General features: G+C 43.0%; 2 protein-coding genes across 2 annotated transcripts; one reads left to right on the top strand and one right to left on the bottom strand.

Moving 5' to 3' along the window:
* Positions 1 to 1448: 1448 nt before the first annotated feature.
* On the bottom strand, positions 1449 to 8409 carry LOC308296546 (uncharacterized protein). Its single transcript, XM_080739841.1, has 5 exons — positions 8237 to 8409; positions 5006 to 5165; positions 4264 to 4337; positions 4037 to 4091; positions 1449 to 3209 (listed from the first exon to the last, which is right to left on the bottom strand). The coding sequence occupies exons 1-5, from the start codon at positions 8348 to 8350 to the stop codon at positions 1903 to 1905; spliced, it is 1710 nt and encodes a 569-aa protein (XP_080595967.1). The 5' UTR covers positions 8351 to 8409; the 3' UTR covers positions 1449 to 1902.
* A 645-nt stretch (positions 8410 to 9054) lies between these two features.
* Positions 9055 to 16187, top strand: LOC308297141 (uncharacterized protein; the record flags this gene model as incomplete). The annotated part of the gene is made up of 6 exons (XM_080740558.1): positions 9055 to 9183; positions 10368 to 10536; positions 11454 to 11512; positions 12646 to 12703; positions 13657 to 14060; positions 14663 to 16187. The coding sequence occupies 6 exons, from the start codon at positions 9055 to 9057 to the stop codon at positions 15605 to 15607; spliced, it is 1764 nt and encodes a 587-aa protein (XP_080596684.1). The 3' UTR covers positions 15608 to 16187.
* Between the last annotated feature and the right edge of the window lie 169 nt (positions 16188 to 16356).

Here is a 16356-nt window from a genome sequence, read left to right as displayed (position 1 = left end):
GCACGCAGAGACTTCTCGCATTTATAGATAGATTAGGCCCTTGCCCCCTCGGGAATGATGTTGGGAACTTATACCACTGTGTTTATGCATATACCCATTGTGACATTGTCCCACTGTCAAGAGTCCCACTCCATGCCAGACATACCCAAATATGGAGTCCAGGCCAGTCTATTATGTCAGTACTATGATGTCATTTTGATGACATCCCAATGATCTCCATATTTGGATTTAACTAAATTATTTTGAGTGGCACTAACCTCTCCTACATCTGGCTTTCTGTTTGTCCCGTGCCTGTCCGGACTCATAAAGGGCACCGCTCACTTCACACTGGATTGTTTGAGAACAAAAATAGCAGATCTACAAAAGCTTGTAGATCTGCTATTTTTGAAAAATTGTGAAAATCAGAATTTTGACCTGATTCTATAAGTTAATTTTGACTCCTTTTAAGGTTTTTTGAAAAACCTATGTTTCTATGTCAGCAATCTGGATAGCCGACGTCAAAGAAAAAGTCCTTTTCACTTAACTGGAGCTCAGTTAGTCTGTTCTTGAGAGACCACTATGTCAGTGGTTCTCAAACTTTTTCATGTGAAGGACCCCCAAAATGATATGTATTTGGCCACGGACCCCCATCTCAAAATATTTAGTTCCAGGGAACCCCCAGAAGCAAAATTTGAGTTACAACTGTTCGCTTTGAAAATACATATCAATTCAAAGATTTGCACACATTTTCACGACTTTTTCAAAAATAGCAGATCTACAAACTCGCAGCGCGGATTGTATATCTGCTATTTTTCACTGGTTAAAGCATTCAATAATTCTAATCTGTCAGGAAACTCTGCTTCAAACCTGACCCTTACCTCTGCTGTCAGGCAATAACCAGCTACACTATGTCCAAATTATTAACTTTTTATGAAATGAAAAGAGAAAAACGTTGGCACAGTGACTTTACACATTGTCAGATACTTATGTCATAATATTATCATCACTATCCAAATACACTCAAGTGGAGTTTTTGACACAGACCACATCAATGTGGTCTGTATATTACATGGAAAATAATATTATACAATACACACACACACACACGAGTAGCCCCCCATATTTGAAAAATAGACAATCTACAAGCTCGCAACCTGTACAGTACCATCGCAACGAGTAGTGAGCTTGCAGATCAGCTTTTAATGCGTTAGTTTGTGGAAAACTTTCAGTATTTGTGAAGCATTTCACAAATATTGTATGGCGGTTCCTTTCAGATAATTTCCCAAAGCATGCATTTTTTATTCTTTATTATATATCTTTTACATTTAGTGAAAAGAAACGTTGAGATGCCCCAAGGTTTAATGGATTCATCCAAGCCCTGTGAAAATATTCACAAGAAGAAATGTCTTTAGTAAAGATGTTTAATAAAATAAAGCTTTTCAAGTCGGTCACATTCCAGTATATGACAGCATCATTGTATTCCTTGCATCATAATTTTAAATTAATTTAAAAATAACTGTGTCACTTAATACATAAATTAACCAATTCAATAAGAAAAACAATGAAAAGCATCAACATCTTTTAAATCTCTGCTGCATAAGATTTTAATCCGACAATCCCTACTGTGTAGCCTACTCTAGAGCAGTGGTTCTTAACCTTTTCAGGCCGCGACCCCCAAAATAATCATATTTTAACACCCTGACGAGCACTAAGAGTTGAGGCATTACATTTTAATAAACACAGTTCTATTGTGAAAATAGCTGATCTACATGCTCACGACTCGTGTTGCGACCATGTAGATTGTCTATTTTCACAATTTCTGCCTCTAATATTTGACAATTTGGCCAATGTTTAATTCGTCATTTTAGAGGTATTAAAAAGTCCTTAAATTGTCACTTTGTGCAGATAGTCTGTCTCTTGAGTCTAAATGTCATTCTCCGCTTCTAAGCCCGACGCCATGCGTTGCCGGTGAGCCAGAGTCTGCTCGTGGGCCTTCAGGAAGGTCAACAGGCGGAACTGTTTGCCGCACTCCTCGCAGCCGTACGGCATCTCTCCGGAATGGATGCTCTTGTGCCTGGTGAAACTGGTGATCCTGTTGAAGCTCTTCCCGCAGAGCTCGCAGCGGTACGGCAGCTCCCCGGTGTGGGCGTTCTTGTGCCGCGTGAAACCGATGCGCGTGTTGAACGTCTTGTCGCAGACGGCGCACTTGTACGGTCGTTCGCCCGTGTGGCTGAACCTGTGGTCTATCAGCATCTGCTTCAGCCGATAGCACTTCCCGCAGACCTCGCAGTGATACGGCTTGTCTCCCGTGTGCGTCTTTATGTGCAGTTTGTGCTGCGACGGGTGCAGGAACTTCTTCCCGCAGGTGTCGCAGGTGATGATTCTCTTTTCGGCCGGCAGCTCCTCGGGCGGGAGTTCGTGCGCGTGCTTGCCGATCATGTGGTTCCTGAGGCCGTCTCGCGTCGTGTAGCTTTTGCCGCAGAGCGAGCAGAGCTGCTTTTCGTCGGTGTGCACGACCCGGTGCTTCTTCAGGTTCTCCGCCTGCGTGAAGCCCCTGCCACAGAAGTCGCACGTGTACGGCTTCACCTCCTCGTGCACAAGCTTGTGCCGCACGAGGTGTCCAGCCTGGTAGAAGCTCTTCCCGCACACGTCGCAGGTGAAGGTCTTGTTGGCGTGGGTGAGCTTGTGCGTCTTGAGGGAGGAGACGGAGGGGTAGCCCTTGCCGCAGACGTCGCAGTGGCAGGTCTTCTCTCCGGTGTGCCGCGACTTCACGTGCACGTCGTAGTGGCCCTTGTGGCTGAAGCTCTTGTCGCAGTATTCGCACTTGTGCGGCAGGACCCCGTGGACCTTGCTCTCGTGCTCCCGGAGCTTTATGATGCCGGGGAAGAACTCCCCGCAGGTCTTACACTCTCGATGGGCCTTCCTCTGGTGCTCGGAGAGCCTCTCGGCGCTGGGGAAAACCCCGGTGCACCTGGTGCACGGGTGGTTGACGGGCTCTGGAGCCTTACTTCGGGCCTTCTTTCTCCTGCGTCTGCCGGGCATTTTCTTTCCTTTCCTCTTCCCGTTCCATGCTGCGCTGCCGGTGCTCTCGTCGTCTGTGGACACCGGGGACGAGAGCTGGGCGTACTCGTGGTCTTGGGGGTCGGTCGGGGTGGGAGGGGACACAGAGTCCTCGTCATCAGGAATGTCTTCTGGGTCCTCGTCCACAGGGACAATGGGTTTGTTTATTCCTGCAAGGACAGCATCGAAACTTTTGAAAGTGAGCCTCACAAAGGCTAAGATAACCTAAAGTGTTCCGTTTTCTCTATGAGATACCTAATGGCTGTCCATACTGTCTCCGACTACCGAACCTTTCGTCTGAGAGTTCCGACTTTCCGACGTGCAGCTTTCCGAACTCAAATTCAGGTTAATGCTTTTCAGAAGTTGCGAGTGACGTCATTTTGTAGTTGAACCGGACCTTTTCCGATGAAAGGTTTGGTGGTCGGATACAATATGGACTGATCTTTTATTCTGGACCACATACACTGAGAATCATTTGAGCTCAACAGCCGGAAGTTGGACCAATCAGTGAACTATGGGGAGTGTTTCAACGGGCATCTCCGTATTTTGTAAACGACAATCACTGCACTTGAAAAGGTTACCATCGATGCTTTGTCCTTTTATAATGTGTTTCCTTTGCTTAAATGAGTAGTTCACCCCATTAAGCCTCAAACTCACGGAGATTTGTTTTGTTATTGTCACATTTTATTTTAAGCCAATAACTTGATGACCGGCAGAGACTCAAATGCTTGTGTGAAGCTGTAAGTAAGATAAGTCTGGCATTAATTATCTATGGAGATGACAACAGCAATAGCCAATATAGCAACACCTAAAATGACACAGAGACGTTTAAAGGTTTAACAATGTATCGTATAGGTGCAACAGGTCTAAATGAAAGGTATTACAACATATAGGTGCAACAGGTCTAAATGAAAGGTATTACAACATATAGGTTCAACAGGTCTAAGTGGGTTGACCTCCTGAATGTGGTCAGCGTCCAGTGACCACTTGTTCTTACCAGAGTCATGGTTCTCTGTTGACAGCAGTGGCTCCTTGGAATTAGGCAGTGCACTCTACAAGGTGAAACAGGGAAAAATAAACTGCATTAGGCAGTGCACTCTACAAGGTAAAATAGGGAAAACAGGCTGCATTAGGCAGTGGACTCCACTCTACAAGGTGAAACAGGGGTTAGGGTTATTGCAAACGCTCATCCATGCTTTGAGGAAAGATATTAGCAGCACTCACCCTACAGATCACGATAATTGTCTTGACTGTTGGTTGTTGTGGAACACTTTTCTCGGACGCACTGGTTTGTTCTTCTGAAAACAACACAGACGCACCCACACGCGCACACACACGTACACGCGCACGCACGCACACACACACACACACACACACACACACACACACACACACACACACACACACACACACACACACACACACACACACACACACACACACACACACACACACACACACACACACACACACACACACTCACACTCACTGGTGTTAATTTTATGAGCCATTTTTTATTTAATGTCAGTCTTTAGTCCAGCTTCAATCGCCCTTGTTAGTTTTCATCACATTTAGTCAACCTCATCCTGTCTTTATTTAGTCAAGTTTTAGTCGACTAAAATTCGAGCCTTAGTTTAGTCCAAGACAACGTTGTTTTAGTTAATCTCATTTTAGTCGACAAAAACTGACGACATTTTTGTCTAATTTTAGTCAGGACAACTATTTTACCCCTTACATTTATTTGTCAGCAAACAATATAGATCATATTATCCATCTTATCTAAAAATATTTCACATAGCATTTTCTCTCATCCTTCCGATGAAAAACACAATTTTAAGGAACACAGTACAACAAGACCACGCCTGTTTATATAGAACCAATGATTCTAGTTCAACAACCCAGTACAACAGTACAGTAGGCTACAACAGGACAACACCTGGTTAAACAAACATTGATCCCGTCTGACCTTCTACAATATTCAAGTCTTCTTCTGTCTGAGAGGACTTGTTTAATTCCATTGAAGGTGGATGGTGCTGTTTGGTTGCCGTGGTTGCCAGCTCAACGATCCTCAGTATCTGGTCGATGGCCTCCACACACAACTCATCCACCAGGGCATCCAGTTCTTCCTGAAACAATAAAACAGAGCACAGAGTACAACAAAGTAAAAGGCATAAAAGTGTGCCAGGTCTTCCACTACAAGGACCTGGGTAGAGTGGTGTGAAAAGCCTCGAACATAGTCGGGTCCGCGGTGGAAGGCTATCCAACGCGGTGTAGTCTTTTTGAGTCATAAAACTACAACGTTAACGCTCAAAAAGAGTACACCGCACTACACCGCAGTGGATAGCCTTCCACCGCGGACCCGACTCTGTTCGAGGCTAAAGTGGTACTAAACATGGTACTAAAAAGTAGAGAGAGGGCGAGATCATTTAGCGACCTCTACTGAGTATCCAATCCAGACTAGGTCTGAGCGAGGACAAACAGGGCCAAACACTTAATACTGACTGATCACTCACTGACTTATCATTTTTAGACCACCAGGATATAGTTGTAATACATGATAATAGATTATATTGGTGTTATAATCACTGTTATAATCTATTATAGTGTATTATAATTATCATAGTAATATTACACAAATACTTTATAGTGTATTATAATCCCAGTTATAATCCATTATAGTGTATTATAGGATAGTTGTAATACACATTTATATTGTATTATAATCAGTTAAAATAGTCAATTTGTTTCTTACCGATAAGGGTACTTTTGTGTATTGGAAAATGTAGATATTTTTGTGGTGTAGTGTTGTGTAGTGTGGTGCTAAAGCTGCAGTTGAAAGTGGGGAAGCAACCGTCTTCATTAAAAATGATTGGCCATTCATGCAGAACATTGATACATTTTCACAAGTAGCAGTTGAGCTCATTCTGTTTTGCAAAGTGACTGTCGACAATCTGCCTTTGATGTGAGGTGTGTTGATTAGTGTCAGCTGCTGCATTGCATTTACTCTGTCAAAAGATGGACATTTAACTTTATCCTGTTGGATTCACATTTCGGGCAAGTGGGCATGACCTTTGACCTGTGCTTGCTGTCCTGTGACCTGTGCAAGTGTCTCTGAGACCTTATAGTATCAACCCCTGCCTATTCCAACTTTGAGTTTGGAATAGAGATGAGCAGAGTAGAAATAAGGAACATAGAACCAGTAAGACTCCCTAATCGGGAGATAATCAACCGTCAGGTCGCATACACAAACTTTAGAAGGCAATTGTAGCCAATCAGGAGGGGAAATGGGAAATGGGACAGATCCATGTTGATGACATGACTTTAGATCGAGATACTGTGTACCGCTTTGCGTGATTTCAGGCCAAAATCTGTAGGAGCAGTGTCCAAAAATCTGTGTTGCAAAAATCGGCTTGATGGTGGCACTAGAAGAGTTGCCTGACTGCTAGCGTCCGACTCAATCACACACTTCGTTTTGGGATTAGAGTCTGAAATTGAGGGCAGACATTCTATTTCGGCGGGGGGGGGCTAAAGCCTATTGACGTCACACACACACACACACACACACATACACACACGCGCGACGTGGCGTGACATTGCAAAAATACGTTATTTCTCATAACATATTATATGTCTGCATGTTTACGTTAGTGCAAAATGGTATTAAAACGTGAAGAAACGGCACTATTTCATAGTTTATTCAAATAATACGAGTCGAGTCTGACTCCGCCATGACAGTTTTCACGGACCAATCAGAGTCCACTAGACTCTCACGTGGGCAGAGGACACCAATCAGAGTCCACGAGCGAGTCTCACGTGAGCTCAAGAGCTCTGTTTGGAGGGGGCTGGGACCGGAGCAGCCACACCACGTGCCCCAAGCATACAACCCTGATTGGCCCATTCAATGCGCCCGCTCTTTGGGCGCACTCGAAATAAAATAAAATATGTGCAGCTTCAGTCCACACTACACACCACCCACCAGCAGGGGGTGGTGATGTGCGGACTGAAGTGTCAGCTGGCTACTAGAAGAGGGCCATGTGAGAAATCAGGGGCAGAGGTTGTGATTTGCCAGCCAAGGAGTATGTGTGCAAAGTTTCGCATGGATAGGGGCAATGGTGGCGGAGATAAGAGTAAGGGCAAAAGTGTGACGTTATGGACAGAGGGGCTGGTGGGGCTTTTCATAGTAACGTGCGACCCTAATTGACTTGTTGCGACTCGCAACAAGTCAATAAACAGAAGGCATGCACAGACAAACAACATGCAATAAATAAGGTTCATGATTATGAATTAGCAATGGATCAGAAACAGTAACCAAGTAGATCAGTGGTTCTCAAAGTGGAGTCCAGGGACCCAGAGGGGACACCCATAGGACACCCAGGGGTCCTTGAGTGGGTTCTCAGCAGTTAAACCACATATAGAGCGTCGCAGCGGAAGTGGATTGCTGGGGTCATTTAATATTCCCCATTCATTTTCGCCATAGACTTTTACAAATATATTTATAACAATTATGTTAAGCCTCGAACCAAGCCATCCAGGATGGAGGTGAATCATGATCATATAACCTTTGATCCTATGTGAAAACATATTTTAATATTACATTATTTTATATACTACATTTAATAACTACTCTTTGTTTAGCGATTTTCAAAATGTTCTTTTCATAGAAAAAAAGGTTATATGGTCATGATTCACCTCCATCCTCGATGGCTTGGTTCGAGGCTTTTGTAAAAGTCTATGGCGAAAATGAATGCTCTATAAGCCCTGTGCAAACTTTTCAGAAATAGTCTGAATCTACAAGACTCACGTGACGCATTGTATTGTCATTGTTATTTTTGATTGATTGATTGATTGAATACTTTACTATTATTATTGTATGTCTTTAAATGTTTAGATGAATTGAATAAAATACACAGGACCACAATGGAAAAAAGCCCTATAGGAGCTTTTGTGTTATCCTTTTAGCATATTTACATAATCATACAACAACTGTATATTTTGCAAACTGTTAACAAAGTATTCAATCAGATTGTGAGCTTCATATCAAACCTCACATGCTTTATTGGCAATGAAGCCTCTTTGAATTTAAAAGTAAGCCAAAACACGTATAAAGAGATTGTTATATATTATAGTAGGTTAGTTTAAATGAATGGTAAATATTTGTTACTTCAAAATGCAGCTATAAAGTTGTCCATAACATTACCTCGTTTCCTTGTCTTAAAGTGCACTTCTCAGTCATTATCTCTGTGACAATGGACTTCGCTAGGCTGTTCACAATAGACGAGACTTCGTCCTTTAAATACATCGTGTCAAACATACTGACAACTTTATGTATGTTATGATGTAGCCGCTGTAGCTAGGCTAGCAATAACAACAACATCACACACACTCATGTCATGTCCACTACTAGCATGACTTCCGCTCCCTGACGCGTGTATCTATTCTGCATCTAGCTTTAGGGCAAGACCCAAATTTATGAACATTTATCTAAAATCTTTGCGTTCTGGGGGTCCCTAGCCTGGAACAACATATTTTGAGATTGGGGTCCGCGGCCAAATAGGCCCTACATATCATTTTAGGTGTAGGGGTCCTTGACATGACAAAGTTTGATATAGCAACGTAAGTATTTTTGTATCGTGGTTCTCAAACTTTGTCATGTCAAAGACCGCCCGAAAATTATATGTATTTGGTCGCGGACGCCCATCTCAAAATATTTTGTTCCAGGGACCCCCCAGAAGCAAATATTTGAGTTACAAATGTTCACTTTGAATGTATGTGGGGTCTTGCCTTAAGCTAGATGCAGAATAGATACACGCCTTTGTCCATCGTCCAAAAGGTAACATTTTATTTTGAAGGCACCAAAAGAACAGAAGCGATTCGTTTCCGGCGGAAGGCAGCTTGTTGTGAATGACGCATCTGCTGCTAACAGGCTAACGGCTAACAGGCTAACGGCTAGCCGGCGTTAAGCTAAAGCTCCGTCCAGGCTTCTTCTCTATGAAATATAAACATAAAAGCCTCAACATGCTGGACACCGCTTCCTTCAAGAATGAGCTGAGCTCCGTGGTCAACAACCTGGCCAAGTCTGTGGTCACTGAGATCATAACGGCGGCAGAGAAGTGCACTTTAAACAAACAGGCTCAGGGAAATGAGGTAAGTGTTGTTGTTGTTATGCTAACAGGCTACAGCTTTAGCTGAAGTTTCTCTTTTTATATTTTAATTTTTTATTGAAGTTGGATTAATTCAGTTGTTCTCAAACTTTTGTTTCATTCTCAACACTTGTGAGGTTCCATGTGTTCACTGTCAGGGTTACTGCTGGATGAAGAAGTACTTTTACTCAAGTAAAAGTATCAATACCCTAGAACAGTGTTTCTCAAACTTCAAGGTCTCCCATTAACTCTGACAGTGTACAAATGGAACCAAATGGACCCAGACTTGCATGGGTCAATTTAGACCCCCATAAAGGAACCCACAGAGTCCCTGAAATCCACTTTGAGAACCACTGGTGTAGAATAGGCTAGAAATACTCAGTTACACGTTCGCGTTCGGTATTCAAATTTCACTTGAGTAAAAGTACAGAAGTATTGGCATCAAAATGTACTTAAAGTACCAAAAGTAAAAGTATTCATTATGCATAATCTAACTTGGTTCCATGTGTTCACTGTAGGTTACAGCTGGAAGAAGTACTCACTTTTTTTTACTTGAGTAAAAGTATCTGTACCCTAGAAATACTGATTGACTTGAGTAAAAGTACAGAAGTATTAAATGGCATCAACATGTACTTAAAGTACCAAAAGTAAAAGTATTCATTATGCAGAATGTCCTGTTTAAAAAGGACCCCAATGGAGAGATTGGAGACCTCGAGGTGTTTATCCTTTTATTTAGTTGACCGTGTACCAGTGAACTGTACTTTAATGAAACTATACCTTTTCCTATGCAAACTTCTAATAAAGTCTTCTATCAATCAATCAATCAATCAATCATTTCACTAGTTTTCAAATGTGTACAAAATAGTTTGAAAATAGCAAATTGCCAAGCTCACAATGCTTTCTATTTTTGGTGAAGAGTCGGTATAGATTGAAAAAGAACTCAAGTACAGTGCAAATCAGGTCTGTTTTAGTAAGCATAGTGAAATGTTATTTAAGAATTTCCAAATATTACATTAATCTGAGACACCCCTGGACTTGCATTCACGGCACCCTAGGGTGCTACGGTACCCACTTTGGGAAACCCTGAAGTAAATCATAATATTTCACCACTGATTTTGAGATGTCTCCGGTCACACAAACGGTTTTCTGTCTTGCACCCCTGGAATGTGCTTTGTTTTATTGTTTCAGGAAGAACTGGATGCCCTGGTGGATGAGTTGTGTGTGGAGGCCATCGACAAGATACTGAGGATCGTTGAGCTGGTGTCAGCCGCAACCAAACAGCACGATCCGCCTTCAATCAAATTAAACAAGTCCTGTCAGACAGAGGAAGACCTGAGCGCAGTACAGGCACCACTAGGTCAGAAACGTTTGATTTATGTGAATTGTTATTTGTTACTGACTTTCATGAATTAACCCATTTAGGCCTAGAATTATTTAATGCTTTAACTATTGAGAAATAGCAGGTATACAAGCTCAAAGGTGCTGCACTGCGAGCTTGTAGAGCTGCTATTTTTGAAAGAGTATGAGTCTTTTGGCAAGTCTTTGAATATATATATTTAAAAGCGATCATTTGTAACTCAAACATTTGCTTCTGGGTGGTCCCTGGAATAACATATTTTGAGATGGGGGTCTGCGGCCAAATACAATTAATTTTGGGGGTCCTTGACATGAAAAAGTTTGAGAAACACTGATTCAGAAGAAGGATTTAGAATACATTTATAGAATCGGGTAAAGAATATTCAAAGACTTAATCAAAATGTTCCAGATTTTTCAAAAATAGCAGATCTACAAGCGCTGTGAGCTTGTATATCTGCTATTTTTTAAAGCATAAAATAATGGTTAAAGTGGTTAGAATCTAAAGTGACACAGATTTGCGTTCAGGCCTAAATGGGTGAATCGTACTGACTTTCATGAATTCTTATTATTAATAATAACATTACATACTTCAACACGTTACACATTGCAATTATAAGGCCGCAATCACATATATGCGTGAGACATCTTCTCCGTATCGTTTGAGAATGAGGGGGGAGGGGGTGTCCAATTCATTGTCGTTGCCGTGTCTCTTGCTCAACAGAAGGCTGTCTTTTGGCCAAGAGACACGGCAACAACAAAAAACCACGTGACCTTCATTGACAATGAATTGGACCCACCCATCCCCCCCTCATTCTCAAACAACACGGACACGATAACTGTCGCAAATGTTTGGACGGCGCTTAACATTACATAAAGAGACAACGGGACAGATTCTTTTTGTTTTTGTGTGTGTTTCAGGAAAAGACAACAGTGCACCACGCCAACCAGAGGCCCAGACGTTTATCTTGATTTGTGGGGTCAGTATAACTTTCTCTTCCCTTGAAACCATGGAAAGCCCATTTAGACCTGAGGCTAGTTTTCAAAACATTTCAGAAATGTATATCATTTTAATCAAACAATTTAACAAAATTCCAGTTGCTATATACCAGGGGTAAGCAACCTTAGGCACGGGTGCCAACATTGGCACAGGGGAGGGTGATCACTGGCACACTGGCGGAAGTGTGTGAGAGAGGATCTATATTTTAAAATCAAATATTGTTTTAAACGTGGTCAATTAAATTAAGTCACCTAATTTGCAGCAAATTACATCCTGCACATAATTCTACATTCATTACAATTCTGAACTTTGACTGGGGAGGGAGTCGGGGAGATAGGAGAGTCCAGTGTGTTCTAGGGAGAGTGGCGTCACGCTTTGAACTCGCCGCAGACCGGAAGTGCCGTCTCATGGAGCCGTTCTCATTCCTAGCGAGCCTCTGCTCCTCTCCTGCCCCGTCCGCCCCCATTCTAGCCGAGGTATTTTCACTCGCTGGTAAGTAGACTAAATCACATCTTTTTCACCATGTTAACGCATTCACGGGCCTCTCCAAGGTAGATAACATTATTAAAAGGGTGAAAAAGACGTGATTTAGTCTACTTACCAGCGAGTGAAAATGCCTCGGTTATAATGGGGGCGGACAGGGCTGAAGAGCAGCAGAGGCTAGCTAGGAATGAGAACAGGCTCCATGCGTGCGCATGCGTAAGCTTCCCACCATAGAGTAAATAGGCTTTCCACGCTTTCTATGGGAGTCGACGCAAGTGTCATAACTCTATATACGGCTCTGGGAGAGTCTAATGAAAATGAAATCAATCAAATCAAGTATATTGACATGGCACACTGACTATCTAGAAAATGAATACACAGCACTTTTTTTTTTTCAAAAAGGTTGCATACACTTGTATCATCTGAAATGATCTGAAAAGATGTTTTCCCAGTTTTAAAGGTACTGTATAACAAATTATACTGTAGGTTTTCCCTGTCTTTTTTTTTTAAAGGCTTTTTCTGCCTTTATTGATGGGTATACAGTAGGTTAGGTTTTCCCTGTCTTAATGGCATACAGTAAACACATAGATACAGGTATTAAGTTTAATTTTCCACGTTTTTGTCTTCTAGAATCCAGCAGTGACTGACAAGAAGAGTCCACTGGTGTTGTCCAAGAAGTGTGACACTGGTAAGAGAAATACTGACATGGCAAACATGATGTAGCCCGCAGGTTGTCAGATCTACAAGGGTCGCAACGTTGTGAGCTTGTAGATCAGCTATTTTCAAACAGTCAATGTATAAATTAGGATCCAAGATGTAATGGAGTAGAAGTAAAAGTATTGGAAATTGGAAATACTCAAGTAAAGCAAATACATCTAAACTGTACTTAAGTACAGTACAGTAAATGTACTTAGTTACTTTACTCCAGTGCCTCTATGGAAGCATGTTTGGCAGTGAAAGTAGCCTATCTACAAGCTCTCAATATGTCTACGACACTTTCTCACGAATCGTAAATGGACTCTTATGCTTCCAATACCCTGCAAGACCATGACTACATTTCGAAAATGCTTTTAAAAGACTGTCTGAAGACTCCATGTCTCACATCTAAAGGCATGTCACAGATTTAGCAAAGGTTAGGACAATATTCCTTTTTGAAATTACTTCCCATTATATTCAAAACACTTTTTTGTGCCACATAAAATGCATATTGATTGCATGTCATTAACTTGGAAATATTTTCGAAACGCAAGCCCAAAACTTGTCACTTCGCCCTGTGTTTCGAGCTTGTAGATCTTGCTATGATACTTTTGTGTGACGCTGTAGTATTTAAGCTAGTAGGGCGGCAATTTACGAGAACAAAAATGGTAAATGGTGCATTTATATAGCGCTTTTATCCAAAGCGCTTTACAATGTGCATTACATTCACCCATTCACACACACATTCATACACCATTAGCGGTGGAAACCATGCAAGGCACCAACCAAGGACTCTTAGACATGTAGACAGGAGGAGCCGGGATTTGAACCGCCGACCCATGGGTCATTGGCCAACCTGCTCTACCTCTTGAGCTACAGCCGCGCAAAGATAAATATGGAGATGTAATGTTAATGTTATAGTACTTAAGCTAATTGTATTCATAGAACTCGAAGTCACAGTGGACGAAGACTCGGGAAGCAGTCCCGAAGACGACGATGTCAACGACGAGGACTACGCGCCCCCTCCCAGCCCGCCCGAGTGCACCGACCACGTCTACGCCCGGCCCTCCTCGCCACCGCCCTCGTCCCCGGCCTCCGCGGACGAGGAGAACGCCGGCAGCGCCACGCAGCGCAAGAGAAGGAAAGTCAAGAAAACGACCAGTGGCGGAGGCAAGAGGAAGAAGGACGCAGCCATCAAGCAGGAGTTCCAGCATCAGTGTCCAAAGTGCACCATGATCTTCCCCAGCCTGGAGCGGCTCACCGAGCACCAGGGGAAGGCGCACCCTGAGTGCAAGACCTGTGGCGAGCTCTTCACCAGCGTCCCCAACCTCCGCGAGCACGAGCTGAAGGTATCAATGAATAGATTTTATTTTGGTCTTAAAGCATTTACAAGGTTAAAACATTAAACAAAACAAAATGAAAATAAAGAAAAGGTGTAAGCTGAAGCCTTAGCTTATAGTGCTTACCCTTTTTTCATGTATTCTACTTAAATCAAAAACTATATCAGTGTTGTGTAAAACAAACAATACAAAAAACGATAACAAAACAAAATAGGTTTCACATACTAAAATATAAATGTATCATTTATAATAAGGTTTTATATTTATTTACTTACTGCTGTATTAATTTTAAACATTTTCTTGAACATGAAGATTGAACAACTGCATGTTTTTAAGTTGTTATCACAATTAATCCATAATTCTTTTGCAGATGCACATCTTTTTTTAATATTTGTTCTTTGTTCTGTACTTGAAATATGAATTTGTCCCTCAGCTCATACCGGTTTTCTTTCTTTTGGAAAAACTGCAGCATGGAAGTGACTTCTATAGCGCCTTAAATGCCAACAAAACTGTTCTCAATGCTACTATATCATGGAATTTCAATGTATTATATTTAATAAAGAGTTTATTTGTAGGTTCATAATAATCCGATCCTATTTATTATTCTTAAGGTCCACGGCGTCCTGCCGTACAACTGCGAGTATTGCGAGAAGAGCTTCAGCCACCGGGCTCACCTCAACGTGCACGTGAAGTCGCGGCACACGGGCGAGAAGACCTGCCACTGCGACATCTGCGGCAAGGGCTACCCCTGCGTCAGCCTCCTCAAGACGCACCGGCTCACCCACTTCGACAAGACCTTCACGTGCGACGTGTGCGGCAAGAGCTTCTACCACGCGTGCCACCTGACGCGGCACAAGCAGGTGCACAAGGAGGTGCGGCCGTACCAGTGCTCGTTCTGCGGCAAGGGCTTCACGCAGGCGGAGAACCTGCGGGCCCACAACGCCATCCACACGGACGAGAAGCAGCTCTGCTCCATCTGCGGCAAGAGCTACCGGGGCCTGAAGAACCACATGATCAGCAAGCACTCGCACGAGCTCCCGCCCGAGGAGCTGCCGCACAAGCACGCGCTGTTCACCTGCGACACCTGCGGCAAGAAGTTCCTGAACGCCTCGCAGTACAAGCTGCACAAGAAGACGCACACGGGGGAAAAGCCATTCAGCTGTGAGATCTGCGGGAAGAGCTACCGGTTGAAAGAGACGCTGAGGGACCACAAGTACACGCACACGGGAGAGAAGCCCTACAAGTGCACCACCTGCGAGAAGACCTTCAACACGTCCACCAGCTTCATGAGGCACAAGACCATTCACACCGGAGAGATGCCGTACAGCTGCAAGGAGTGCGGCAAACATTTCCGCCTGCTCACCTTCCTGAAGGCCCACGAGCAGAGCCTGGGCCACCGCCGGCGGACCACGGACGTGGCCGTGGTGACCGTGGGGTCCTCGGACAACGCCATCACCAACAATAACAGCAGCGGCGGCGGCAGGTCTCCTCCTGCACACGAGCCAAAGTGGCACGGAAACGCCAAGAAGCCCAAGAGTAAAAAAAGCAGAGAATAATTCTCCCCTCTCCCGCCCAAAAAAAAACATTTTATATAATTTATTGCTATAAGCTTGTTAAAAAGGTTAAAACTGCAAAGAGCGATGGCATTTTGATCCATGAGGTATTAGTGGCCGGTATGAAATCTATGATCATTCAACAACGAGCAAAGACGAGCTGAAATGAGAGATGTTTTTTCACCCTTTTAAGAGCATTTCTGCAGACATAATGGGGACATTGTGATATAGGCCCCAAAAAGAAGACGGCATATATTCTGTTTTTTTTTTGTTTTTTTTCTTACGTCAGCAGGCTGTATGTTGAATGTAAATATATATATTGTAGCACAGTGGTTCTCAAAGTGGATTCCAGGGACTTTGTGTGTTCCTTTAGGGGTGGTCTAAATCGACCCATACAGGTCTGTAACTCTGACAGTGTACAAATGGAACCAAATAACAAAAAAAAAGGAATGTGAGGACAGACTCCAGATATGTCACTTCATGCCAGATAAATTGTTATCTAATGCTCAGAAGTTGATGACAGAGATAGAGGACCTGATGAAGCAGTTTAGCCCATTCAGGCCGGGAACACATTTTAGTGTATGGGAGGGGTTTACAGTACATGTACAGTATGTAGCAACATATTTGTTTTTGTAGGCTAATTTCTGATTTAGGCCTATAGTAAATGGGTTAAGCAAGGACCCTCCAGCCAGTCATGCAGCTGTCGGGGGTTACAGCTGGAGAGTGAGGATAGCGACCCAGAGGAAGTTGGA

This window comes from Nannobrachium achirus, assembly GCF_963921795.1.
Source record: "Nannobrachium achirus genome assembly, chromosome: 13".
Taxonomy (NCBI): Eukaryota; Metazoa; Chordata; class Actinopteri; order Myctophiformes; family Myctophidae; genus Nannobrachium; species Nannobrachium achirus.
The sequence above is the reverse complement of the archived record's forward strand: the minus strand, read 5'-3'. Positions and strand labels throughout refer to the sequence as shown.

Excerpts from the sequence above, each read along its gene's own strand:
- LOC308296546 (XM_080739841.1), bottom strand. The coding sequence starts at position 8,350 with ATGTTTGACACGATGTATTTAAAGGACGAAGTCTCGTCTATTGTGAAC. Across the intron at positions 4,338-5,005 it reads AGACTTGAATATTGTAGAAG|AAGAACAAACCAGTGCGTCC; the intron begins GTCAGACGGGAT and ends TGTTGTTTTCAG. Across the intron at positions 4,092-4,263 it reads CAATTATCGTGATCTGTAGG|AGTGCACTGCCTAATTCCAA; the intron begins GTGAGTGCTGCT and ends TTCACCTTGTAG.